Here is a 27,694-nt window from a genome sequence, read left to right on the forward strand (position 1 = left end):
TTCCATGTTAGGGCTTTGCCTTGTGCTTTTCAGCAGCTGAGCTGCAGAAAATTCAGGATGAGTGTACATAATTTACTGCTCTCTCAATAAATATTTTTGTGTGTTTTTTTTAAATTTAGCTTTTCTGCTTTTTGCTTTGTAATATAGCCATGTGGTCACAGACATCCTCACACAGCTTTACATTCATGGGTGAAAGCTTCTTAGAATTTCCACGAAGAAGATACACCATTTTATTAATCTTTTAAAAAATAATTTTATATTTTTCTTTCTTCTTCATTTTATTAATTATTTGCCTCAATGTTTAAGAGCCCAATTAGTCCTAGAAAGGCTGGAAATGAGAAACAGCAGCAACCCGCCCCCCCCCCCCCCACACACACCTCTCTCTCTAGCCACGTTCCATTTACCGCTGGTTCTTCCGGGAAGTATTCTGTTATATATGTCCATCTTTCTATATAATATCTTTGTACTTTACGACTTGCTTTATCGGTTGTGGTCATCAGCTGCTGCCTTTCTGTTAAAAGAGGGAAGGATTCAGCTGTCTCATACCCTCCTTCCTCTCCAGGTCCTGCCAGGGTGCAGTAGAGTAATTACCAGTTGAATCAATGCATCTGTGTTATGCATCTGAGTAGCTATCACTTAGGGCTGAAATGAGCAAGCAGCCTCCTGAACTTCCGATGGTGCTTCCTTTCTGGTATGGCTGTTTTTCTGAAGTTTTCCTCATCCATCTGTCAATTTCTTTGTTCACTTTTGTTTTTTAAGAAGCCACCTTGTGTGGAAGGATCATTTTCCTTTTTTTTTAATCTTTAAAAATTATTATCCTTTGTTTATTGTTGGCTGTACTGGGTCTTTGATACTGCGCGCGGGCTTTCTCTAGTTGCGGTGAACAGGGACTGCTTTTCCTTGCGGTGCACGGGCTTGTCATGGCAGTGACTTCTCTCGTCACAGACCACGGGCTCAGTGGCCGTGCAGCGTGGGGGATCTTCCCGGACCAGGGTTCATACCCAAGTCCCCTGCATTGGCAGGCGAGTTCTTAAACACTGGACCACCAGGGAAGTCCCTTAATTAATTTTTTTCCTTAATTAAATTTTTTACATGGTGAAATCTCTCACAGAAGCTATCATTTTCAGTATTTTGGGGCAGCCTTCTGTAGCCTGTTCTCCTTATGTCTGAGGATTCTTGGGACTTTTCCCCATTATCCATTTCAAATTGCACCATCTCCCTGGGTACTCCTGAGGCCCCACTTAGTTGATTTTTTTCTCCCCCACAGCACTTATCTTCTAACATCCCATAAGATTTGCTTATTTATGATGCTTGCTGCCCTCCTTGGCCCCCTCCACACACACTGTCTGCCCTTCACCGGTGGTATCAGAGTACCACGAGGGCAGAGATTTTTGCTTTTTGTTCACCGATGTCTAGCATACTGCTTTGCATGGAGAAGAGGTGCAGTGCATGCTTGTTGAATGGACAGTCTCTGGGACTCCCCTTCGTGGTCCTCCTATGTGCTTACTTCCTCATTTGGCAGAGCTCATCCTTCAGTAACTTTCTGAGAAAGGGTGCTTGTGAGATAGATATTTTCAGACTTCTATAGTTATGTGTATATTGACACGCACATTTAGCGTAGAGTCTGCAAATTTCTTCACATGTAGTTCAGTCGCTCAGTTGTGTCTGACTCTTTGTGACCTCATGGACTGCATCCATCACCAACTCCTAGAGCTTGCTCAAACTCATGTCCCTTGAGTCATTGATGCCATCCAACCATATCATCCTCTTTCATCCCCTTCTCCTCCTGCCTTCAATTTTTCCCAGAGTCAAAGTCTTTTCCAGTGAGTCAGTTCTTCACATCAGATGGCCAAAGTACTGGAGTTTCAGCTTCAGCATCAGTCCTTCCAGTGAATATTCAGGACTGATCTCCTTTAGGATTGACTGGTTGGATCTCCTTGCAATCCAAGGGACTCGCAAGAGTCTTCTCCAACACCACAGTTCAAAAGCATCAGTTTTTTAGCACTCAGCTTTCTTTATGGTCCAACTCTCACATCCATACATGACTACTGGAAAAACCATGGTTTTGATTAGATGGACCTTTGTTGGCAAAGTAATGTCTCTGCTTTTTAATATGCTGTCTAAGATGGTCATAGCTTTTCTTCCAAGGAGCAAGCGTTTTTTAATTTCATGGCTGCAGTCACCATCTGCAGTGATTTTGGAGCCCCCCAAAATAAAGTCTGACACTGTTTCCATTGTTTACCCATCTATTTGCTATGAAGTGAGGGGAGCAGATGCTTCATGTGTAAGATGGTAATAAATATTGAGTCTCTCCAGGTTGTTCTTAGAACTAAGATAAAATGGTTAGAATTCTTTGAGGACAAGGTATTAGTTTGTGAAGATTGAAGTATGTATAAAATAAGGGTTGTTGAGGCAGCTGAGTCCAGTGACTGAGAGCAGGGTGTCAGTGTAGGTCGGGCTCATTCTGAGTCCTGTGCTCTGTAACCTAATAACTCTATGACCAAGAGTAACCAAGTTACTGAAGCCTTGGCTTCCTTGTGTAAAGAATGATCATAGTACCTGTTGTTTATGGGGCAAAATCCGATACACCACTCTGAATATACAGTAGGTGTGATTGATGTAGATACTGTTGGATGTGGCTTGGCATGGGAATAAGAGCAGTGTCTACCTTGGACTTGCCTTTGTGTCCCCTGAGGGTTACAGTACCTGGAGTGGGGTGCTGCTGCTGCTAAGTCACTTCAGTCGTGTCCAACTCTGTGCGACCCCGTAGACGGCAGCCCACCAGGCTCACCGGTCCCTGGGATTCTCCAGGCAAGAACACTGGAGTGGGTTGCCATTTCCTTCTCCAATGCGTGAAAGTGAAAAGTGAAAGTGAAGTCGCTCAGTCATGTCCAACTCTTAGCGACCCCATGGACAGCAGCCTACCAGGCTCCTCCGCCCATGGTGTTTTCCAGGCAAGAGTACTGGAGTGGGTTGCCATTGCCTTCTCCGTGGAGTAGGGTAACAAAGAGCCATTTACAGCAAAAGTCCTGGGAAGGATACCAGTGTTTTGACCCCCATTTCCATCTGCTAAGAATTTATCTTAAGGAAAGAAGTAAGGGTGTGTCCAGATTGATCTATAGGGCCTTGTTCATGACATAAAAGTCTGGGAACCACTTCAGTATCAGGTGTGAGCTTGATCAGTATCATAGATTTGGGGCTTATTAGGTGGATCGGTGGTAAACAATCTGCCTGCAATGCAGGAGACACTGGAGATGTGTGCAAATTGCTCTTTTTTTTAACAACTCCGCTGAGTTGGGAAGATCCTCTGGAGGAGGAAATGACAACCCACTGCAGTATTCTTGCCTTGAGAATCCCATGGACGGAGGAGCCCGGGGGGTTACAGTCCACGGGGTCACAGAGAGTCGGTCATGACTGACCGGCTGAGCACGGAGGCATAGACTCTAGTCTTCCTCTGGTGGAATCCTCTTTAGCTCTTACAGCTGAGGAAGATAGATATCCCAAGAGCCAGACAGGATACAGGAGGGTACATTGTTAAGTGAAAAAAGTGAGTGTCAGAACAGCAGGAGCCTTCTGAGGGATGGAGGTTACATTTGCCTTTTTACTGGTTATTTATTATTTAAATTTATTTTTGGCTGTGCCATGAAGTTTCTGGGATCTTAGTTCTCTGACCTGGAATCGAACCCCAGGCTAGTGGTAGAGAAAGCTTTTAACCACTAGACCACCAGGGAAGTCCCTCCCTATTGGTTTTTTAAGGTTTGTAAATAGAGGACTGGATGCCTGGACAAATAGAAGTCATATAGTCTAATTGTCAAACCACAGCCTCTGGCATGTGAATATCAAGATTCTGGGTCTGGTGATAACAAAACTCAGGGAAAGCTACAGAGTTATACTATGCCTCAGCTTCCTCATCTGAGAAGTGAGACAACAGTAGCTGGATGCTTGTTCTGAGTAAATGAGATTAGACATGAACATTCCTTACTGAGAGTAAGCACCGCTGCTCAATGATTAATTCTGGCCAGTGAGATTAGGGGTTCACTTATCTTACTGTTACTTCTCTTTATTGTCTAAAGGGTTGTTTTTTTTTTTTTTAATTAAGTGAAGATATATTTCTTCTAGAAACAGAAAAAAGATTTTTATATATAAATATATATTTATTTTAAAGATAAACTATGCAAACCTTCAGGTAACAAGGTGATTCTAATTTTTTTTTGAACTAACATCATCTTAGAACAACAACGTGAATGTACTGAATGCCACTGAACTCTAAACTGGTTAAGGTCTTAAATTTTACCACAATTAGAACAATAATACCACCGTCATCATCAACAATAACAACTACAAAAAAGTTAAAAGCAGAGAAGGAAGTCCTGAGGTAGTCCCTGGGACTCTCAGCGGAGATGAGATGGGACGGTTTTCTGCCTTACAGCTGCGGCTTTAGAGCCTCGTTTTGCTTCCGTGAACACTTCTCTGTTTTGCAACTAGTGAAGTTGCTTCTCTCGGTGTTTACTCAGAGCCCCGCTTCCGAGTCCGCGCCGTGCGGCTGCACCCCAGCCGCCGCGCCTGGGGCGTGACCTTGGCCGCCGCGTCCCCGCCCAGGCGAGCCTCAGTTTCCCGGTCCCGGAGCGAGGATGACAGCTCGCCGGGTCCGCGCGCAGCCCCGCCCCGCAGCCCGCGGATTGGCTTTCGTGGGGTCGCCCCCCCGCACAGGGGCGGGGCCGGGCCGCTCCCGCCTGCCAGGCCCTATCCCGGAAATGCGGCTCGGGGGCGCCGGCCGGGCTGGCCCGGACCGTGGCAGAGCGACGGCGAGGGCGGCCAATGGGCGCAGGCGGCGGCGGCGGCCCGGCGGAAGTCCCGCCCGGCGTCGCGCGGGGGCGGGGCGGCGCCGGGGGCGGCGGGCCGCGGGGCGGGCGCAGGATGAGGGCGGCCATTGCTGGGGCTCCGCCGCGGGGAGGAGGACGCTGAGGAGGCGCCGAGCCGCGCAGCGCTGCGGGGGAGGCGCCCGTGCCGACGCGGGGCCCATGGCCAGGACCACCAGCCAGCTGGTGAGTGCGCGGCTGCCGCCTGGGCGCGCCGGCCCGTCACCCCGCTGAGCGCGGCGGTCGCCGGGGCCCGGCAAGGCGGGGCGGCCCCGCGGTCCCGGGGGCCGGGCGGCGCCTCTTCACCTGCGGCAAGCGGCTGGGCCAGCGACCGCGGGCGCCGTCGGGGCGTCGCTCGGCCGCCCGGCGAATCCCGGGCCCGCCTGAGGCGGGCGCTGGCCGGCGGGGGCACTGACAGGCGCGCGCAGGGCGGGGGAGGCCGGGGAGGTGTCACCGGCCCGCCGCGGTGGAAGTGCTTGGAAAGTTTGTTTTCGGCGCGGCGCGGCCTGTAGCCCAGCCTCCGGGGTTACCTGTCGGACCGTCTGCGGAGAAGCCGCCCTGGGCCTTCACCTGGGACCGGTCCCTGTGCCTCCGCTCGCCGCCGAAGCGGGATGTGCGAGTTCTTGCCCGGAGCACCTGATGCTCGGGCCCTTCCGAATTCCCGGTTGGGATGGAGTCCGATGCACTCGGGTGCGCTCCTTTCCCGGCCCCGCGGGGCGGCGTGTGGGTGCTTTGCGTGCCTTTGGGCTCCACTCCGGCACCGGAGTGATGGGATGCCTCTGGGAGGCCAGGCTTGAACCCACCGCCGCGGGCTGGTGAGCGTGACCGGGCGGAGAGATTTTAGGGGGAAGGAAACGAAGAAGCGCTTGTTGGGTTAAATGTGTTGGTGAATGTATCGCTAGTGCTTCTGTGTTTTCTGTCTGTTGCTAAAAGTACCCCTACTGTGTTTATGTTTGTCCTCGCTTAAGTTCGGGAGTCTTGGGAAGACGGTTTAAGGATTTATACCTTGTATGCAATTGTGAAGTGAGTGCTGGATGAAGGTCTAGACTGCTTACAAAATCGGGTTCAAAAGGCGAATCCCTCCAATAGAGGAAGACCCAAGAAATTGACTCGACTCCTTATTTTTCTTATTTCTGCATTAGTGGCTGTTAATCATTTTGATGGGTCATGGACCCTTTAAAAACTCAGGGCTTTTCCGAATTTTGTAATTACTTCGGGAGGTTCTTGAACCTTCTGCCGCTGGTCCGTGGACTGGAGAATTCTGCTTTGTAGAGATGGGTGATAAGCTGAAGTGTGAGAGGAGGAAGACCTGGGCAGGTGAGACAAACGGTGAAAGGCGAGGGGATGTTTCTGACTCTTGCAACATGTATGGCCGTGCCCTGGGGGGCCTGGACTACCGTGCAAAAAACACCAACTAGGCTGCTTGGCGGCCCTCAGTGGTGGCTGGGGCTGACAGATTGTGGAAGTTTGTGCGACGAACTTTCGCACAGAGATGCTGTGGCAATGCAAGGTGTGCGCTCCGACGGCCTCCAGGGGAAGAGGAAAAGAGCGTGTCATCTCATGGTCTCGGTAGTTCCACGTGACGGACACTTGACATGTGGAGGTTTCTGTGCAGAAGGCAGCTTTTTCGTACAAAAACGCTGAAATCCAGTGAGAAGAAATGGGTTCCAAAAGAAAGAATGGACGTTCCCATCAGGAAGTGAGAGGAGCGAGGCTTTCATGTTCTCATCAGCTAGATTTTCCCCACCTGTCTGGGAGAACACGCCATGTTTCCCATCAGTAGTGGCAGAGATGCCCCCAATAGTGGGTTTTTTGTCTGAGGACAGATGGATTTGCGCTGTTCAAGTGAGTTTGCACCTGGATTTTTATGGTGGCACTTTATGAGAAGCCCCCCACCCGATTATTTTCCTGTTTCTTTACATGTGTACAGCCAGCGGGGCAGCAGAATGAGTGGGGAGGTCTGGAAACGGCCCAGCCCGGTTTGATACTAAGGTGGGCCGGAAGCTGTCGGACCCGGGTGTCGAGCTCTTACTTTAAGGCGGGCCCTTTGCCAGATAGTCCTCCTCGTGCTGCTGGGCTTCCATCAACAGTGTTCTGAGGTCAGTGTTGCTCCCATTTTACAGGTGTGAAAGCTTCAGTTTCCACAGTGCAGAGAGGTTGAGTACCCATCCGATAGAGTGCAGTTTGAACCCATGTCTGACTGATGGCAGAGGCCTGGGCGCCACCCTGCCTGCCCCTCCTGGGAGTGGTGCCCTGAGAGGGGCCGCAGCCTGCTGTCTGCGGAAGTCCTCAGTGCCACTGCCCAGGACATGTTTCTGGGGGCTGTGCGTGTCCTCAGACTGCTGTGTACGAGGCAGGAGGGACATCCTCTCCTAGACGGACAGAACACTTAGTTATTTCTCTAGGCAGATGGCTGAACTCTGTGACCCCTGGAACTCGTTTCAGCCTCTTGCCGTCAGAAAGCCGCTGTTTGGAAAGAGGCTCTGGTCCCTCCTTATTTGAGGGCTGGTTTTCTGAATGGTGAGCTTGGGAATCTTCCCTTGGTGAGAAGCTGCAGTGATGTTGTTAAGGTGAAACTGTTGGCTGGGGAGAGTGGTCCCGCGCACGCCAGGGTGGCTTTTGCAGGGTGGTTGCGTGTGTGGGCGGGTGTGGGGAAGGCTGGCAGCACGGAAAGAAGTGGGCTCTGGCTCTCGCGCGCCCTTGTGCATAGCTTCTCCTCGTGCGGCACGTGCAGAGCGATGCTCCCCACCCTGCCGCTCTCACCGAGTCCAGTCCAGAGCTGGCAGGTGGGGGCCCTGTACTCACGTACTCAGGAAGGGTGGACTTGCAGGTTTGCCCCCCTCCTCTGACATGTGTTTAGTAAGAAGGACTGCAGCGCAGCTTAGAGCAGTACAGGCTTTGAAGAGAGGCTTTGGGCTGCTCCCCAAGGCAGGACCGGGCCTCTGGGCTGCCTGTAGCAGCGGTGTGGGGAGGAGGAAGAGGCAGCTCTTGGGTGGGCCCCATTTTCAGCCTGTGCCCTCCCCCACTGACCCACCCAGTGGTGGGTTTGGGTGTGTGGACGGCAAGTGTGTTACGAATTGGGAAGTGGTGCAGAAGGGAGGGGGTGAACAAGGTCGGTGCCTTCCAGCTGGTGGTGTAAGGAGAGCCTCCACGGGCCCTACACTTTGCCCCTTCCTGAGGGGGAGCTTCTGTGGATGTGGACTTTGATGGAGTCCCACGTGATGCTTCACTTCTGTGACTACAGAGCGAGGAGCCACTGCTGAGGAGCGCTTGATGCAGAAATGACTCCCTCAGCAGGTGCGGGGGTGGGGCCAGCGTGTGCGTGCTCTATGCCTGCCCTTGTGAGGACAGCTGGCCATAGGGGTGCGGAGCACAGTTGTTTTGAAGGCGGGTTCAAAGGGCAGATCAGCAGGGAGGAAGTGCTGGTGTGGAAACTGTAGATTGGGACATGTATCGTTAAGGCCTTTTCAGTAATGCATTCTTCTCTAACTGGGTTGCATTCCTGTTCCCTGTGATACCAGACCCTTTAGAAAATTATTTGAATATTGAGAGCTAGTTGTGTATCCAGTCTGTATACCAGTCAACAGGCAGAGTGCATTTTTCTCAAGAGCAGTAGGGGACCTGTTTTGATGATGATGTCTTAAAAAGAGAGAGGTCTGTTGGGTTCATGGTGGTTCTTGGGGGTCTGTTTTCGGTGCTTGGTGCTGGTTGTGTTTGTATAGTTGTACAAAGTCTGGTTCTGTTCTCTTGATCTAGAAAATCTTAATAATTTAAACTGATGTTTTTACTCCAAGAAATCCCAAGTCGTTTTGAATGTGTTGAGAGAGAGTTCACTGTAAAGGATTTACATTTGTGGGCTTCAGATCTCTTATCAGAGCAACTGGTTCAGGCGTCTGTCTACATAGTTGGATCACACGTGGGCTCACAGAAGCGAGGACTGACCGCACCGCAAGCTCTGCGCAAGAAGAGGCACAGACCTGACCTTCGGGCTGGCACCTGGGTGCACAGCCATTTGGAGTGTGGTCGAGGGCCTGATGAAGGGGGCGCAGAGCTCCTGGCGGCCCAGTGACCTCCTCTGTCCTACAGATGGGACTGTGTGTCCGCTGTACCAGCCACGTGCAGCCTTCAGAATATTTACAGGTGTGGTTTGAAGGTATGTCTGGAGGTCCGCGTCTTCTGCCTGTTTGTGGAGCGGGTGGCAGGTCTGCCCACGCTGGAGAGGGCTGATGAGAGGCTGTGTGTGTGTGTGTGTATCTCTCGGCAGTATTGCAGTCAGAATTCATCCGGCTAAAAGCTTATTTAACAATGAATTCATTGTTAAAGTCTCATTCTTCAACCTGTTCTTTTTTGGAATTAATTTTAGCGCAGCAGGAGTTGTATCTCAAAGTGACAGCCGAATATTGGATGCTGTCAAGAAAGGTTGATAAGATTCGCCGGGAGGCTTGGAGCCTCATTGAGGTTCTCCTTAAGTGCCTTGGAAAGCTGTGGGGCTTGGAGTTCACTTTTCTGTCCCCGCCCAACCCCCGGATGCTGTGAGGTTGGGAGGGTCAGGCCGCAGGGGACCCGGAGAACTACCACTGCAGGGGGAGACCTTGTCTGAGCGTGGAGGTCGGTGCCTGTGGACACCCTCCCGCGGTGAAGGAAGGACTCCATGGCGGGCCGTGCTGCTCTCCCGCCTGGTGGTGCTGGAAATGCAGACACACTCTCTTCTTCATTCTCCCTTTTCTGGTGAGGAAGTGGGGGGATGCTGGGGCTCCCCGAATTCTGATGCTCCTGTGCCTTCCCTCGCCTCTCTCACCCATCACTTAGCTCTCCTCCACGCCAGTCCCCACCGTGTGGCTCTGTCCCAGGCAGGTTCAGGATCTCCGACCTCCAGGCTCTCCTCTCCAGTTCTCTTGGCCTGAAGAGATCCCCCTCAGGGGAAACATCCCTCCCTGCACCCGCCCTCCCCCGCCCCGCTCTGAAGCCTTTTCTAGCCAATCAGGTTCTCTGTGCCCCTTCCTGCCCTTGGTCTGCATCAGCTCTGACTACATGTGCCATGTTCTGTTTCTCTGGAATGGGTGTGTATAGCTCTTGTTAAACGTGTCTCCCTGAACTTGGAGTCTCTAGCTGGTTTCTGTTACTCTTTCTCACGCTTTTCTCTTCATGGTTTTCATCCCTGTCGTAGTTGTCACAAGCCTGTCTGTCTGACCGTTGCTGTTTATTAACAAAGACATCTCTGAATCCTGCATGTTTGTTCTGACTCCCTGTGTTCAGAGCTGAACGTGTTTGAGGGGCAGAGGGTCTCACCGTAGTCTGTTGCTTAACACGAAAGCTTTCCAAACAAGAAGTCAGATGGTTAAAAGCATGGTCCCACGTTCCATTTCTTCATTGTGTAAGGGAATGTAATTCAGAAAGGGAATATATATACATTATACTTCGTTCTTTATACATACTGTACCACCTACCTGAGCCTTGAAAGGTTGTATTTCAAAGCCGTTGGTTCTGTTTTATCCTACAGCCCCTCCCGGGAAGTTTGCTGATCAAATGCTGGGTGAAATCTGGGTGAGTGAGGAGTCAGGGTCAAGTGTGCGGTGCTCTGGGCTGAGGCTCGCCACGTTGGCACTGCTGCCCTGCTCTGGACCACTGTCCTCACTGGTCAGACCTTGAGTGTCTAGCCTGGAGAAGTGCCAGCGTTGGCGAGGTGGACCCTGACTGCAGGTCAGGGCATCCCTAGCGGATTCTCGGACCAGACGCCAAGCTGCTTTCCCCCCTTGCCAGAAGCAGCCACACTGTGCTGTGGTCCCTCTGGCACACCTCTCTGCTGCTTTGGGGCAGGTCGGAGGGAGCGTTTCCCAGCCCTGGGCTCTGCTCTGTTTCCAGGAGTGCCCTGTCCCAAGAGGAGCACGTGCTCCGTGGGTGCCTGCGGCCCTGGGTGTGAGGGCCTCCACCTTCCTGAGACAGCTGTGTGCTGGCGGTCCTGGGGGAAGCCAGCACTCTGTGTCCAAGCAGCCTGCTGCCTTCGGGTTTCCTGCTGGGCACCTGTGTGCGGCCATGCGGTGACTGAGTGTGACTGAGCGAGCCAGCAGCTTGGGAGGAGGGCGGCGGTGGACGGGCACTTGAGACCCCAGCGTGTGCCCACTCTGGCTGCGTGCAGAGCATCTCCTTCGGGAAGTGATGGAAACAGCCCAGTCTCTGGGAAAACTGCCCGAACACTGGCTCTGCTCAGGCACGTTGTCAGGAAGGTCTGATCCGCAGCGGCTGGGGCCGGGGGAAGCAGGTAAGTTACAAGCTCAGCAGCTGGATCACTGCTGTTTCTGGGGTCTTGTCAGTTTGTGACCTTGAGCTCTTAGCTGTTCGATTTTCCTCTCCGAGTGGCCTGTGACTTAACCTGGACCGGAGGCTCTTCATTGCAGGGTCTCAGGCGCTCAGCTTGCGCTGCCTTCTTTTCCCATTGTTAACTCATTTTTTCTTTCTGCAGTTTGGCGTTTTTCTTTCAGGGTTTTTTCAGAATTACAGTCTACTGATTGTATGTACATAGCTGGTTATTATCAGATACACAGTTTTAAAAATTGCATCTAAATATAGATTATATTTGTGAACCTATTTATTCTCATTCCTAAAAAAACAGAACTTGTGTCATCTAAATGCCTTTTTTTTTTTTTTTTTTTAAATAAAATCTTAGAAAACTCGCCTGAAAGTGGCTGGCACTGAGCTTTGTGTCTCTGGGGTGGAAGGGGGCGAGGACGGCCTGGTCGTGGGGTAGGAGAAGCGGCGTCAACAGAACAGGTCTCCGGGCTCACGCCCTGAAGGAATCCTTGGGTGAAAAAGGCCACATCTGCAACTCGGCACCGCTCTGTGAGCCCGCCAGCCATGGCCCTGCCTCGGGGAAGGAGGGAAGTGGCCAGCAGCACCGCCATTGCAAATGGTGCCCGAGGGGAGGGCAGCGCCCTGCCAGGAGGGGGTGGCCGGCCCTTGCGGGGCTGCTGCTGTGAGAAACCCAGAAGAACCGGGCCCCAGGGTGCACGGGGTATGCTGAGCAGGGGCCGGTCCTGTCCGCAAGTGGCGGACAGGCGCAGGGGATGGCTGAGAGCGGAGACGTCTGAGGAGGGGGCGCCCCTTTGTCGCCGGGAAGACAGGTGGGCTGTGCTTGCCGTGCTTTCTCGGGGCACCTGCTGTGCGCCCAGTCCTGGATGTCTTTCCGACAGTGCATGCTGAAGAAGGTGGTGGTGGTTGGAAATTTATACTGAGCTTATTCAGTGTCCAGGTTTTTCCCTTCCTGTCAAGTGTATTATTTTCTTTCAGTAGCCATATATTTTTCAAATTAGTGTTCAGCGTTGACTCTGAGTCGTTTTTTTTGGATACACCCTGCAGCATACAGGATATTAGTTCCCCAACCACGGATCATACCTGTGCCCCCCTGGAGCGGAAACGCAGTATTGGACCACCAGGGAAGTCCCCTGACTCAAGTTTTTAATGACACAGGATGTTTTCAGATCCTTTTGGTTTGCTTGACCAACCTAGACAGCATATTAAAAAGCAGAGACATTATTTTGTCAACAAAGGTCTGTCCAGTCAAAACTATGGTTTTTCCAGTAATCATATATGGATGTGAGAGTTGGACTATAAAGAAAGCTGAGTGCCAAAGAATTGATGATTGTGAACTGTGGTGTTGGAGAAGACACTTGAGAGTCCCTTGGACTGCAAGGAGATCCAGTCAGTCCATCTGAAAAGGAAATCAGTCCTGAATATTTGTTGGAAGGACTGATGCTGAAGCTGAAACTCCAATACTTTGGGCACCTGATGCGAAGATCTGAGTCATTGGAAAAGACCCTGATGCTGGGAAAGGTTGAAAGCAGGAGGAGACGGGGACGACAGAGGATGAGATGGTTGGATGGCATCACCGACTCAATGGACATGAGTTGGAGTAAACTCCAGGAGTTGGTGATGGACAGGGAGGCCTGGCGTGCCATGGTCCATGGGGTCGCAAAGAGTCAGACACGACTGAGCAACTGAACTGATCAAAATAATCTTCAAAACAAACTTAACTTTTAAAATAAACTTGATTTTTGGAATAAGTTTAGGTGTATAGAAAAGTTGCAAACACAACGTGGAGTTCCTGTAATACCTATCGTCCCACTTTCCCGGATGTTAGCATGTACACAGCCCGGCCACATCCATCAAAACTGAGCCCTAACCCTGCCAACACACTGTGACTCTGCTGCAGACCTGCTGGGCTTTCCTCAGTTTCCCCCTCCGTCGTCTCTCTGTCCCAGGACCCCACCCAGGGTACCACGTTGCGTTTGGCTGTCACGTCTCCAGGGTCCTCGCTGCTCTGTGACGGTCTGTCAGTCTTGTCTTGTCATGAACCTGATGCTTTTGAAGAGTGCCGCTCAGGTATTTCATGGACTGTCCTGCAATCTGGGTTTGTCTGATGTCTTTTGGTGATGAAACTGGGGTTCTGAGCTCAGGAAGAATTCCAAGGATGTCAGGTGTGCCTGGTGCGACCCGTCGCGTATCACTGGCAAGGTGGGGAGTGGCTGCAGGTGACTGGAGTCAGGCCTGCGGCCCGGCCCTGCCCTGCGGCCCTTGCGGACGGTGTGTCCCAGGATGACCGCAGTATTTCGCTTGGGGAGGGACCTTCCTGCTCGCCCGGTCGGATCCTTTTGGTTTCCAGATGAAGACAGTTGGGACTTGGAGGGCTTCTGACTTATGTACTGGGTTAGGCCTGGCATGGGGTCCAGGTGCTTTGTGGGTCTGGCCTCTTTCTGCAGGCTTGGGCACTCCCAGGACTCTGCCAGGACAGAGCTGTTTCCAAGTGCTGAGTGAACCCAAACTCACTGACGGAAACGGCTCCTCCTGGGGGAGGCCTGTGTCCCGCGGGCAGTCTGACGGCTGCTGCGTGTGATCTAATTAGCGCTCGGGTCCCGTGTGCTCGTCTCTCCGTGCTTTCTTTGCGGGCAGGAAGCTAGTCCTGTATCACCTGGGCTTCGTCACAGTAGGTGGTCAGCTGTGACATGTTCTTCTTTGGCTCTTTTCTTACCCTTGAAGCTAGAGTGTTATTATTGTCTAAAGCTCTTGAGTCGAGATTGATTTGTGGGCTGTTGACTCTGAGACTCTTAGATTGAGCCAAGAACAGAGCTTGGAGTTTCTTCTGCAGATCTCTGAAGATAGGCATTTTCAGGAAAATCATGAGTTGGTTTTGTTTTCCCACCCATCTATGGATTTCCCCTCCAACCTCTTTTCTACATGACCACAGCAAAAACAAGACTGTTACAAAGGTAGGAATTGGTAGGAAGAATGACGAGGAAAGCACTTTGAAGAAAATGAGGGAGCCGGCTCCTGGCCGCCGCAGGGAGGCCTGAGGGCATTGCAGGCCGTCCCCGGGACTCCGGGGCCGGACGCTGTCTAGGTGTTGGAAGTGGGTTAGGAGAAGGTGGGACAGAGCCTGGCCGGCCTGCCTGCCCTTCCTTCCTTCCTCCTCCTGTCTTTGTTTCCGGTAACTGAACTCTCAGTTGGTGATCAGTGGAGGTGTGGATGAAGGTCATGCTAGACAGAGTCGGTCTTTCTATGCACACTGATGCTGTGAAGCTTTGCTGTGGGAGTTAGCTGTTCACAGTGGGACAGAGTCTCTCTGTCTCAGTTGGTCATTATTGTTCCCAATAAGACGCTCTTTATTCAGAATTTGTAGATAAAGGCCCTGGAAAGGAAAGCATCTGTTAGAGGAGCCTTTTCAGGTGTCAGGAGAGGCAGTCACAGTTAGAAATAAGCTGAGCGAGTTGACTGCTAGAAGGGCGTTCCTGCCGGATGCTGTTTATATGTATGCCCAGTGGCATTCTGGGGGTTGGTTGGGTTTTATTTTCTATTTCAGAGAGAAGCTTTAGAGGATTAAAAATCAAGTCTAAACACATTAATCTGGCTTTTTTTTTTCAACAGGATAATCTGTTAGGGCTCTCAGAACAGTTGTCAGTATCAGTGTGGCTGTGTTTATGTGTGAGAGACTCAGATGGAGAATAAACAGTACCAGGGCCTTTTCAGGACGTCCCTACAGCCCCTTTGCCGTTCTTAAGGACCCCGCACCTTGCCAAGGGAGGCACACGAGCCGAGGGCCGGCGTGGACAGACGGCAGTGCAATCCCCACTGAGGTTGAAGGACATGGGAGACAGCAGGGCTCGTGGTCCGGATCAGCCAGGGGAAGGGGGTGGGGCTGCCGGAGCGGTCAGAGGCGTGGGCAGTGCCAAGGGTCCCAGCCCAGCAGAGGGAAGGGGACTGAAGAGGGGGCTTGGGAGGGCTGGGACCCTGGAGGACAGTTCTCATCTCACTGACAGTACCCGTGTGCTCTAGATTTCATTTTAGCGTTTGACCTTTTAGTCTTGAAGGCCGAGCGAGGTTTCCTCTAAGGAGCTGGAGTTGGGAGCTAGAGAGCAGGAAAGGGGAGCCCCAGGCTCTTCAGGGCAGAAGGGAGACAGCTCCGTGCTGCTGGCCTCACCATATGTATCACTTAACTTTCAAGATGCCCTGCTTTGGATCAAGTTAGGTATCACTTAGTTTCCCAAACTAGATTGTAGTGGGAAAATGTTAGCTGCATGGGTTTAATTCCCCAGAGAAGATTCATTTGTAGGTAGTATAAGTATGACGAGTTTAGAAGCTCAGTTTTTTTTTAGTTGTCAAGTTTAATATGTTGTATTATTTGAGCAAAACAGAGGGCAAGAGCTTGTTGATATTATTGTTTACTGATTACTAATAGATTTCACTGAGTAAAGCTTTTATACACATTCTTTCTAGATTTCATTCACGTCATTTAGGTGTGAGACAGAATCATAAGTATCTGGATGGGCTGCCCTGGTGGCTCAGATGGTAAAGAGTCTGCCTGCAAAGCAGGAGACCTGAGTTCGATCCCTGGGTTGAGAAGATCCCCTGGAGAAGGGAATGGCTATCCACTCCAGTATTCTTGCCTGGAGAATTTCTTGCACAGAGGAGCCTGGCGGGCTGCTGTCCATGGGGTCACAAAGAGTCGGACACAACTAACACAGACACAGTTACCTTTGAAGTGCTACTGTTTTTCTGATACAGCTCTGGGATGACAGGCTTCTAAAAGCAAAAGCAGGATTTCCATGCTGGGCCCCCACTGGTGGTTAATGATTTCTTCCTCACATAAAAGATAGCTAAAAGGTACTAACTTACTCATTTGTGCATTAGCAAATGCTTTTATACATCACGTGTCTTTTCTGAATGAATGAACTGATGGACCTAGAAGGAAGTTCAGGAAGTCTGTGGGCCCCCTGTGGTATCACCTGTGTCTGTTGAGGACCTTGTGGCCCCTGTGGTTGGTGTGCCATTGACAAGGTCCCTTGGAGGTCCCCACTGTCTCAAGCCTCTGCATCTACTGACCCTCGGGTGGATTCCATCCCTTGCCGCTGTCCAGGTTCGTAGTTTCAGGGAGCTGACCAGAAGATCTATGTTTCCTTCACCCAGAGGTCATTGCTGTTTCCTTTGTGTATTTTTTACTTATTTTGGGCAGCTCTGGGGCTTTATCGCTGTGTGCAGGCTTTCTCTAGTTGTGGAGAGCGGGCTGCTGTCTGGTTGCGGTGCTCAGACTTCTTGCTGCAGCGGCTTCTCTTGCTGTGGAGCCCCGGCCCTAGGTACAGGGCTTCAGTGGCTGCAGGCGCCGGGCTTTAGAGCGCAGGCTCGATAGTTGTGGCGCATGGCTTAGGTGCCCCGCGGCGCGTGGGATCTCCCCAGACCAGGGAGCGAACCGGTGTCTCCTGCATTGCAAGGCGGATTCTTAACCACTGGACCACCAGGGAAGCCCCTCCTATTTGTATTTTTTAAAAAATCAATTGGGACCCTTACTGTATATCTGAGACGGTTTTGTCTCCTGTTGTTTTCACTGAGTGTTTTGCGTGAGCCACTTGGCAGTGGCTGTGTGAACTCCCCTCTGTCAGTGAACCTTGAGCAGCCATTGTTCTGTTGGTGGACATTTACATAGGCTGTTTCCAGCTGTTTGGAGTAATTTCTTAATAAATGCTTTCATAGTATAAATCTTCATATGAATTTGTTGCAGCTAGATTCAGTGTGACAGAAGTTGTCAGAAGGACTGGAGCCCAAGGCGTGTTGTGGAGTGGTCCCTGACTGCTTCCCCGACGGCCCTGCCTGCTTGTTCCTGGCTCACCCTGAGCATCAGCTCCCCCTCCCCACTGCCCCCCAGCTGGGCAGGGCCGAGGGAGTGTGCATCTGGCTTCACTGCTGGGCTTGGGACTCAGGCGAGGGCCTGATCTGTGCCTTAATGTCTCCATTTGTAAAAAGGGATGCCAGTGGTCCTCATGCCCAGAAGTTGTTTTGAGAACTGTGATACCATGTGTGAAATGCCCAGAAGTGTGTGTTATTAAACAGTAAGTGCTTAATAAAAGTTATTTTTAGAAGTAGAGAAAAATGGCAGTTCATTAATTTCCCTTTAAGTAATGTTATTTAAAGTTGTATTTATAACGGGTGCATATAGAGAATTTGAAACAAACTGGCCCGTGCCACCACCCTCCTGTAAACACAGGGTTTTGTTGAGCTCTTAGAAGCCCCCTAAGTGGTCCTGCTGATTATAATCTCCCCTCACCTGCCCAGAAGTCACCCGCATCCTGATGCTCACGTTAATCAAGTTCGTGGCTTGTAAAGTGTACCTGTATGCAGTTTCAGAGTATGGCAGGGAAGTGAGAAGGACAAAGAGATCCTGTATTTCAGTGTTGTGTAGTATATATCAAGTTAGCGTTGGAGGTGCCAGTTTAGCACAGTTCAGAGACAGCGTTTGCTGAGTCTTGTGGTCTGTTAGACTTTACTGGTGGCTCAGGTGGTAAAGAACCTGCCTGCCACTCAGGAGACCTGAGTTCAATCCCTGGGTTGGGAAGATCCCCTGGAGAAGGGAATGGCTGCCCACTCCAGTATTCTGGCCTGGAGAATCCATGGACAGAGGAGCCTGGTGGGCTGTTAAGCCTGAGGACTGGACTTCATTCAGGCAGCTGGCAGCCATGACCTCGTGTTCCTCTTCCTGCCTCTGGCTGGGTGAGCGGCTCTGAGGGGCTGGAGAAGGGAGTAGGGGGACGGATTAAGTGGCCACCCTTGGGAATCACCCACAAGACGCTTCCCCCTTTGCTTGTGTCCTCTCTCCACCCTGGACAGCAAGGAGATCAAACCAGTCTATCTTAATGGAAATCAGTCCTGAATATTCATTGGAAGGACTGATGTTGGAGCTCAAACTCCAATACTTGGGCCATCTGATGCGAAGAACTGACTCATTTGAAAAGACCCTGATGCTGGGAAAGATTGAAGGCAGGAGGAGAAGGGGACGACAGAGGATGAGATGGTTGGATAGCATTACCAACTCGATGGACCTGAGTTTGAGCAAGCTCTGGGAGTTGGTGATGGACAGGGAGGCCTGGCGTGCTGCAGCCCATGGGGTTAGAGAGTTGGACACGACTGAGCAACTGAACTGAACTCTCTCTACCCTGCACCATGGAACAGCAGAGTCTTACTCGGGTGTTCATTGAGATCCAGTCAGCCACCCACCCGGGGTTCCTCGGTGTCATTGCGTGGTCAGGAGCGGTGGCATTTTGCTGTGTATCACACTGCACAAGCTCCTTGGTGACCCCAGTGTCCTGTGGGCCAGCTCCCAGTCTGCCTGTGCTTGGAGGCTCCCATGGGTGGAGCGGGTGGCCGCCGGCGCTCTCAGTGCGCTCAGACGGGCACCCAGGCCCCGCAGTCCAGCCTTCAGCAGGGGCCGTGTCTCTTCTGCCCTGTGGACACAAGACATGCCCTTCCCAGAGTGCCTTTGACCTCCTGTCTATCATGGGCCCCCAGCAGCCCTCAAGAAGTGGGTTGATGTTCTTGACCTCTCTCTACAGAGAGTGAACCATGGCTCAGAGAGTGGGGCTTCACCCTGGTTGGCCCTGGTCTTCGTGAGCTCGCCGGGGGTCCTCGGTTTGGCTCTGTCCCTCCGGCCCCTCGTGGTGGGGCCTGGGCGGGACTGGGCTTGTGGGGGTCCTCGGCTTGGCGCCCCCTCTCCGGCCTCTCGTGGTGGGTCCTGGGTGGAGCTGGGCTTGTGGCTGCTGTCCCTGCCTCTACCAGGTTCTGTGCACTGGGCTCCGCCTTGCTGGGTTTCTTGAGGTGCGAGGAGGCTCTTAGCAGAGTGTTCTTTGCCAGTGAGCGCGCCTGACTGGAGAGCAGGGTCCCTCTGGGGCTGAGCTGCTTGGCTGGGGGGGCAGTCCACGCCACCCTCGTGCAGGGCCCAGGGGGAGATGCCCTCTCTGCGGTGCGTTGGCTGCGCCCGGCAAGGCCTTCTAGAGCGCCGCCGCACACTCCTCCAGGGAGGCCCGTGGAGTTTGGGATCCTTTCTCTCGATGCCTGGAGCCTTATGCAGCAGGACGGCATCCTGACCATAGAAGGCCTGGCTGTGATCCTGATTCCAGAGCTCAGCAGTCCTGTATCACCTCGTCTGCCTCGCAGTTAGAGCTGGGCCTCTTCACTCAGTACATTGTTAATTCAGGTTTACTCACAGAAAAGGGAATAGTATTTGGAAAGGGGATGAGCTTCATTTTGGTCGTGAAGGGTTTGTTTTATGATCTGATGACCCTTGGTTGGGAAAACCGTGTGTCTTCTGTGTTCTTTAATCATAAAACTGCTTATAGCATGCTCGGTCTGAGTCGGCTTGAGTGCTTTGTGTAGATTAACTCATTAAATCCTCCTGGCAAGCCTGGAAGTTCCGGTTCTCGTCATCCCTGCTATTAGGTGAAGAGTCTGAGCCGCAGAGAGGTGACATAGCACGTTCAAGGTCAGATGGCTAGTGAGGAGTGGAGCTGGGGTCCAGCCTGGCAGAGTGCAGCTTTGAACAGTTTGGAGGTAACTTCTCTTCTTGTACCTGTAACTTGTTTGTCTGAAGTGGTGACTATTAATAAGTGAGAGGTTTGGGTGGTTTAGTAAGTCATGGTTAAGCGTTTGGGACAGTTCACCCTTGTGATATCATGGAGTTCGTTTCTTCCTCAGCAGGTCTGCAGGTAGAAATTTGAAACTCCTCGGAGCCGAGACACTTTGAAAGCATCTAGTTGCGATTGCTTCAGTATGGGGTGTGCAGGCCCCCAGGTTTGAGTCCTTGGCTGTGTTGCGGAGTGACAGGCTCCCCACTCAGGCTGAAAGACTGACTCATCACGCCAGCCATGAGTCTAGCTTTAGGCTTCCGAGCCTGTTGTTCATGTGAAATTCTTGCTTAATGTGCACTTTATCCTTTTTAAAGAGATAAAGATACAGAGATGAGAAAGAAAGATCCAAAGGGATCCGAGGAACTTTAGGCAACCCCGCTCCCCTGCGTCCCCTCCCCTGCTTCCTGGCGCTGGCTCAGGAGCTGTTTGCTTTGCTCGTCTTGGTCCCCGGGGCTCAGGTAGGATTGGACACCTGGTTGGTGCTAAGTGAATATCTGTCAGAATGAACAGATAAATCACTTTTCATTGTAAAGTTTTTTTTTTTTTTTTTTTAATAATTTTATTCTTTTTTTTGGCTGTGCTGGGTCTTCAGTGCCGCTTGAGCTTTTCTCTGGCTGTGGTGAGTGGGGGCTCCTCTGGTTGCGGAGCACGGGCTTCTCGCTGCGGTGGCTTCTCTCCTTGCGGAGCAGGGCTTTAGCGCGTGCGCCCTTCAGCGCTGGAGCACAGGCTCAGTAGTTGTGGCGCACGGGTTTAGCTGCTCTACAGCGTGTGGGAGCTCCCTGGGTCGGGGATCCACCCTGTGTCTCCTGCATTGGCAGGCAGATTCTTCACCACTGAGCCACTAGGGAAGCCCCATTGTAAAGTGTTTTAAACTACATTTCAAAACAGAGGAGGAGAAACCATGAATCTCTCATCCTGACACAACTTCTCTGAGCGCTTTTGGAGAAGTCGTCATCTCTGCTGAGCCCCTGCACGTGCAGGCCCAGCAGGGGCTCAGGGAGGCCACCCAGGCTGCGGGCCGTGCCCCCCTGCACGCTCGCCAAGGTGCCTGGAGCCTGGTGCGTGGTCGCCGCTCTGCTTCCTCATATGCCAGGCGCAGTACTGTCCTGCCGCCCCGTAATTAAGATCTGGGGTGTGCTTTAAGAACACATGGCTCTGAATTTTAAAAACCAGCTTCCGTTCACCCAGCGGCTGGTCTCCTAAGGATTAGGGAAGTCGTCACTTGCAGCTTGGGAAGAGGTGTGGTGTCTGGTGTAAGAAACTTGATGGAAGCTGGAAAAGAAACCTGTGGGTCATTGTTTTCCTTTGCTCCAAATTCATTTGCATTTTCATCTATTTGTCAATCAAATATTTGTCACATTTAGCAGTTTCGAATGTTGGATACTGGACTTGTTTTTCAGTGTTGGTTTATTTATTTGACTTGCGGGGTTGGGGCCGGGTGTAGTTGTGGCGCATGGGATCTAGTTCTCTAACCAGAGAGGGAGCATGGGCCCCTGGACCACCAGGGAAGTCCCTGGATTCTGGATATTTTGATGCTCATATTTTCCTAAACTCCCTTAGTGGTTGATAGTGTCATTAAACCTTGATGTGTTTTTGTGGATATGAAAATTAATTCATCTCATTAATTTTTCCTTTAGAGTTTCTGCCTCTTAGGAGACTGCTGAACTCAATCCTCAAAGAAATTGAAAGTCCTATGTTCTTTATACACATTGCTGTAAAACCAGTTTAAGTGTACAGAAAATGCCCAGTTTACGGACGATGCTTTTCCAAGTTCATTTGGAAGTCGGTTGTTTGAGATGTGGGCTTGTCTGCTGTCAGGGATGCTCGGGTGCTGCCCTGGCCTTGCCCGGAGATGGTGGGCCCTCGGGTGCCGCCTGCTGACTTGGTCACATGGCCCGGGGATGGTGCGGGATGAGGTGTGTCTTGGGCCGTGTGACCGCGCTTCCAGAGACATCACAGGTGCTGGGTGTTGGTGGCGCCGGCTCTTCAGACTGAGTTCAGTTGAGAACAGCCGTCTGTCCCTGTCCGCGGTGGAGCAGAGCCACAGGCTCCACTTCATGCATTTCCAGAAGCCAGAGAGAGGAACAGAGGGGCCCTGTCCTGTGGGGGTTAGAGGGTGCTGGTGCTGGGAGGTGGGGGAGCGGGGGTGGGGGTTGCGGCCCCTGGCGTGGGCCAGCCTTCCCTCAGTGGGAGATGCTTCACTCGGGTGCGCCACGTGTGTCGGGAGGCCCGCAGTCAGGACTTGTGGTGACGCTGCGCTGTCAGGACCCGGCGGAGAGCCGTGTTCTCGAGGACTTGTGACCAGGGCGGAGGAGGCTGGGGGACAGGGTGCTGGAGCTTTAAATTTCTCCTGAGACTTACATTTCAGAAGCTGTTGAGTAACCAGATGTATTTGTTCACCATAATTTTGGGTCACCAAGCGGGTGGCGGGCTGACGGGGCTGTGCTGGGTGGGAGTGACTCACTCGAGGCCCTGGGCGCCCCGGGCAGTGCTGTCTCCACAGGGCGCAGGGCCCGCGGGCTGGGAGGAAGTCCTCGTGAGCCCGACCCCCGCCCCGGGCCGGAACTGGTGAGAGTCCTCTGGACCACGGTGAGGACGTCTCAGAGTTCCTTCTCTGCAGCTTAATTATCACCTCGAAACCTTACAAAATCAACCCTTTAGAGTAACAGCAAGAGTACAGATAAACATTTGGGCTTTTCACTGTGGGCGAGGGATTTCTTCATAGGCTTTTCATTTTACAGTTGATGCTTTTAAAATGCTTTAAAAGGTAACATTGCGACCATCATTTTACTGCCAGATTGAAACTGTTCATTAAGACATACCCATACCAGCGAGTTATGACTGCAGGGAGAGAAAGCCGGAGCCCTGAGCTGCCCCTGTGAGCGGCACTCTGTCAGCGCGGCCCTGAGACGCAGTCTCGCGCTGAGGCACGTTGCTGGGGCACTGGGGCTGACGCAGGAAGGAAATTGCGGAATTCCACAAAGGAGAAAGGCTGGCAGTGACAGGCCCCTGTGTCAGCATGCCCGTGGCGCTGGTGCAGAGTGGGAGCTTCTGGGGCGTGTCCAGAGCGGCCGTGGTCTGGTGGCCAGCATCTGCCGCCCAGGGCTGACGTGGGACCCCACAGTGGGGTTCAGCCGGCATCAGACTCGGGTGCAGGAGGCGCCTGGACCCTATGGGAAGCCCCACTACTCAGGCTTCTCCCTTGAGGTTTGCGGTGCCCAGAGGGTGCCAGAAGTGGCTAGAGGAGGGGGTTTCAGGGATCCTGAGGTCTTGCCTGGCATCCAGAGGTCCTGTCTGGAGGCGTCCCGTCCCAAGGGTCAAGCGGACGACTGTGAGTCTAGAGCTGCTCTGCCGCCGGGTCTTTGCGTTGCCCGGTCCTCTCCCTGAGGGTTCCCCACCTCCTCAGGTCTTTGTTCAGAAGTCACCTTCCCAGTGGGGGCGCCTCTGGTCGTTACATTTGCAGCCCTCTTGTCTTCCTTCCCTGCTGTATTTTCTCACAGTGATTTATCACCATTTGAGACGCTGGGTTTTGCCTGGCTTTTGTTTTTGGGCGTCAGCCTGCCCCCACTAGAACGTGGGCCTCTTGAGGGATGGGCTCGGTTCTTTGCTGTATCTGCCGTGCCTAGGGCAGTGCACGGTGCAGAGTAGGTGCTCAGGGAATGTTTGTTAGTGAAGTAGATAAAACTGTGTTTAAAGAAATATTTATTCAACTGTTCTAGGTATCAGTCGAGGCACTAGGACCCTCGATCTTTGTTGCAGCACCCAGGATCTTTAGTTTTGGCATACCAATTCTTAGTTGCAGCATGTGGAATCTAGTTCCCTGACCGGGGATCGATCCCGGGCCCCCTGCATAGGGAGTCCTGCGTCTTAGCCACTGGCCCACCAGGGAATCCCCTGAAGCAGTGTGGTCTTGAGGGCACTGCATTTACCTTAAGTCCCTGAAGCGCCTGTGAAGTGCTGGTGGTGGCCCTGCCCTTTCTCATAAAGCCTGTGGGGGAGAAAAGCAGGTGTGTGTGTGTGTGTGTGTCTGTGTATTGCATCATCTATTATTGCCATTTCAGAATGACTGGGTTTTCTTTCTGACTCATAAAGGCCGCTGAATCTGAATTTTGAGTCTCAAACATTAGAGGAAAGTGAAACTCGACCTGTGTGGTGCATGGTTGGTTACTTTTGCATCTCGCTTTGTGTGTGTGTGTCCCCCTGCGTGCCGTCGCAGCACCCCTGAGCCACTGTCAGCCTCCTGGGACCTGCGGCAGTGCTCCCCAGCTCCCCCGAGCTTCCCCCCCCCGCCCCCCACACGCCCTCCACCTGTGCCCGGCTGCCCTCACACTCTCCTCAGTGAGTTCTGGGTGTGAACCCGCGTCTGTCACTCCCTCTCCCTTAGGATGTTGCTTCCTAGAGGTAGGGACCGCGTCTGCCTGGGCCTTTGCTAGCACAGTGGCCGTGTTTGTTGAGTCTGGGTTAATAACGTAGTTCATTTACCTCCTTTAAGAAACAGTGATGAGCAGAATGAGCACGTGTATTTTCATGAAATAACAGAAGGTGTTGGAGAAGAGGGTGTCCTTGGGGAAGTCACTGAGGCACTGTCGGCAGGGTGCAGTTGTGGTCTCAGAGCTCTGCGACCCTCCTTCCTGGGTTGTGGGCAGCGGCACACCGGGGCAAGCCTGCTGTGCGGGGGTGAGGGTGCAGAGGTTCGGGGCGGTGACGGGGTTCTGGCATTTGAGGCGGGGATGGTGCTTGTGTCGGGGCGAGGTGCCTGGTGTGTGTGCAGACCCAGCGTCCTGTCCCCGCCCCTCAGCCTGGCCCCAGGGCCACCTTTCCACCCACCAGCAGCTCCAGCGCACACAGTTTCTCTGCTCCGACTCCAGTCAAGCCTTCTGCTTCAGTGCCCATCAGGCTGAAGTGGGCGCAGCTTAGCTCTGGCTCCAGAACCTTCTGCAGCTGTCCAGAACATGCTGACAGTTGCAGCCAGCTTCCAACGATGAAAGACTTAGTAGTTTATGTTAGTTTACATGGTGTGTGTCCTTCAAGAGTGGCCTGTCAGCTCCTGCCTTCATACCTGTCATTGAAGTTGTGCTTTGGGGCTGGCAGCTTGCCAGAGTTCAACACTTGTGAGAATAAGTGTCGGCCTCAAGGGCCTTGATGTTTACTGGTGGGAAAACCCTGGGCTCCAGCCTTTGTCTCGTGACCAGCTTTGGGGGGATAAAGGTGGCTGGGGCGTTTTCCGAGGCACTCACCACAGATTGGTGTTGAGTAGGACCTGAGCGGATTTCTTCAGCACGACCCTCTGCTCCTTCCCTTGTCGTTGGCCGGCCAGGGGCGCTCGGTGTCACAGGTCTGGAGGCAGGTCCAGCTCTGTCGAGATGGCTTGATCTTCAGCACGCCTCGAATTTCCACATGTCCGCTAGAAGTGCTGTCGCCTGGAGGGAGGCTGCGTGTGGGGTCTCTGCCGCTGAGGTCAGGAGCAGACCTCTATGTTCTGTGCTGTCCTTCGAGAACCTGTTCTGGAGAAACTGCTCTGATGGAGAGGAAGCGCTCAGGAGCATGTCTGTGTCAGCTTGAGTCTCATTAGACGCACCTGTCGTTGTCTTTGGAGGCTGCGGTCGTGGGCTGGACGCGTGTTCATTTCGCATCCAGGAGGCTGCAGCTGAAGAGTACGGCCCTCAGCAGGTGTTCCTGAGGCCGGCAGAAGGTGCATTCACCGTGTGAGCCTCCGTGGCTGCCTGATGCCAGGGCCATCTGCCCCTGCTCGAGCTGGCTCGAGGGTGGTGGTCCTGCCAGCTTTTGTCCCCATGTGTGCGGATGCCTGGGGCCTGCTGCCTGCGCCCGCCTCCAGCGCCACCTCAGGCCTCTGCCCTCTGTGCTGTCCCTCGCCTGGGCTGAGACCCGTGTGAGACCCACGTGGCACCGTTGCTGGAATAGTCACTGGGTCCAGAAGCATGTCTGTAAAATTACCTGTTTTCAGGTCCATGAATCAACTCATCACGTTTTGTTATCTAAAAACTTCATGTTTGAGATTTTACTCAGTAGTTCATGTGTCGGTTTTGAATCAGAAGCAGCATTTGCCACTATCTGGTGCGTTTCCCATTGTCTCCTAGAGCCTTGCTTGGCAGGAGCGGGGCGCTCAGGTGAGGTCAATAACCGGCTGCACGTGGCGGGACCCGTGGTGCTCTCCCTGCCCCCATCCCGTTGGGCAGCAGTGACCCTACTGGGCGTGTGAGCCGCCAGTCTGAAGTGGTGCCTGGGGTGGCGCTGCTGGAGTGCCGGCTCTTTCCTCCCCATCTCGTGGAGTCCCTTTGGGCCCCACAGCCCTGCTGCGCCTCAGTCCTGGGCCTGAGAGCTTGCACTTGGGATGACTCTGCAGGCACAGGGAGCGCTTACCCCTTGGCTGTGTGTGGGAAGCCCGTGAGGTGCTCGGTGGCCTGTGGGCACAGCCTGGGGTCATCAGGCCCCTGGCCTGGACGCTGAGGACAGCCCGGGCCTGTCTTGGTTCCTGATGGACCTTGGCATGGTGGCTGTGACCTTCTCCCTACTTCCCACTGCTCTGGAGGACAGAAAGTTCCAGCTGATATCCAGGGGAAGCTCCTGAGTTTGATTACACTTCTATTAGCTTCCCTGGTGGCTCAGGGGTAGAGAACCTGCCTGCAGTGTAGTAGACGCAAGCGACATGGGTTCGATCCCTGGGTCAGGAAGATCTGCTGGAGGAGGGCACGGCAACCTACTCCAGTATTCTTTCCTGGAGAATCCTGGGGACAGAGGAGCCTGGCAGACTATAGTCCATGGGGTCACAAAGAGTTGCACACAACTGAGCAGCTAAACAACACTTCTGTTAGGATTGTATGCCTTGTTTATAGGGACAAACCCTTAAGGTACTGGCTGAACCACAGAGCTGAGTCCAGCCCTCGTACCTCTCCCGAGATGGAGGGTTTATGAGGTGCATCAGCCACACTAGACCTACTGTGAGCCTCAGTGTGTCCACGGAGACAGCAGTGTTCCAGAAGGAACTGGTGTGCCTCAGGCTCCCATTCCAAGGAGAGGGCCCCACTGCTGGTCACATCTGTGCTGTCGGCCACATTTAAAAAGGCAAGTTTTCTTAGATAGGCTTTACAACGCTTGTTAGTCACAGTCTCCTAGTGTTTCATTGATTGTGTGTGTTGAGTTAGTTCCTTCATATTTGTGTACCTTGCCTGAAGTGAAAATGAAGCCTGCCCGTCCCAGCTGGGGAGCAGCTCTGGAGCTGGCATGTGCTGTGTCCTCTGGGGTGACCTGCCTGCACCAGCCTTGCCTGGCCTGCCCTGCCGGGGGCAGCCCAGGCTCCTGCCTTTCTTGCCATCCGCTGCCTCGCTTCTCCTCCTCTGTGCTCATCACGTTCGGGTTGCAGGGTGTTCCACCTAGATGTGTCTCACTTGTTTGGCTTTTGTGCCTCTTAGGGTGAGCGTCTGTCTCCATCAGCTTCCCCTGTGGTTGAGCTGTCGCAGTCCGCACACGTTGGTTGCTGTGCCCGCCTGTCCAGCCTTTCTTGGTGCACTTCCTGTAGGACTCTGGCTTCTTGATAGTTCTCTGCATCTCTTCCTGTATTAATGGAGAGAGAAAATTTTTATCTAGCCTTTCTGAACAAACATAGTTGGAGTAAACTCAGGGAGATGGTGAAGGACAGGGAAGCCTGGTGTGCTTCATTGCAGGGGATTGCAAAGAGTCAGACACGACTGAGTGACTGAAAAACAGCAATGTACATATAAGAAACAACTTTGGCCACACTCCTTTACCTGTTTAAATTCATAAAGTTAAGTGTTCAGTTGTCTTGAGCCTGCTTTTGTGTTACCACGTTGATGCACTTCTTACCACCTATCTGTGTGTGTTGTTGCAGTCTTGATTTTCCCCAGTTTCAGCTTATTC

General features: G+C 52.7%; 1 protein-coding gene across 2 annotated transcripts in view; it reads left to right on the top strand.

The window, feature by feature from the left end:
* The first annotated feature begins 610 nt into the window (after nt 1-610).
* PDPK1 (3-phosphoinositide dependent protein kinase 1) overlaps nt 611-27,694 on the top strand; it is a 69,290-nt gene continuing 42,206 nt past the window's right edge. Inside the window, exon 1 of one of the 2 annotated variants that reach the window (XM_055562474.1) lies at nt 611-691. Coding sequence is in view for 1 of the 2 variants with exons in the window: in XM_055562472.1 (XP_055418447.1) it covers nt 5,022-5,045 (24 nt within the window). In the remaining variant the exon portion in view is untranslated. Of the gene's footprint in view, nt 692-4,898; nt 5,046-27,694 lie in introns of those variants that run through there. The other variant, XM_055562472.1, reaches the window with a different exon arrangement.

This window comes from Bubalus kerabau, chromosome 23 (genome assembly GCF_029407905.1).
Source record: "Bubalus kerabau isolate K-KA32 ecotype Philippines breed swamp buffalo chromosome 23, PCC_UOA_SB_1v2, whole genome shotgun sequence".
Classification (NCBI taxonomy): Eukaryota; Metazoa; Chordata; class Mammalia; order Artiodactyla; family Bovidae; genus Bubalus; species Bubalus kerabau.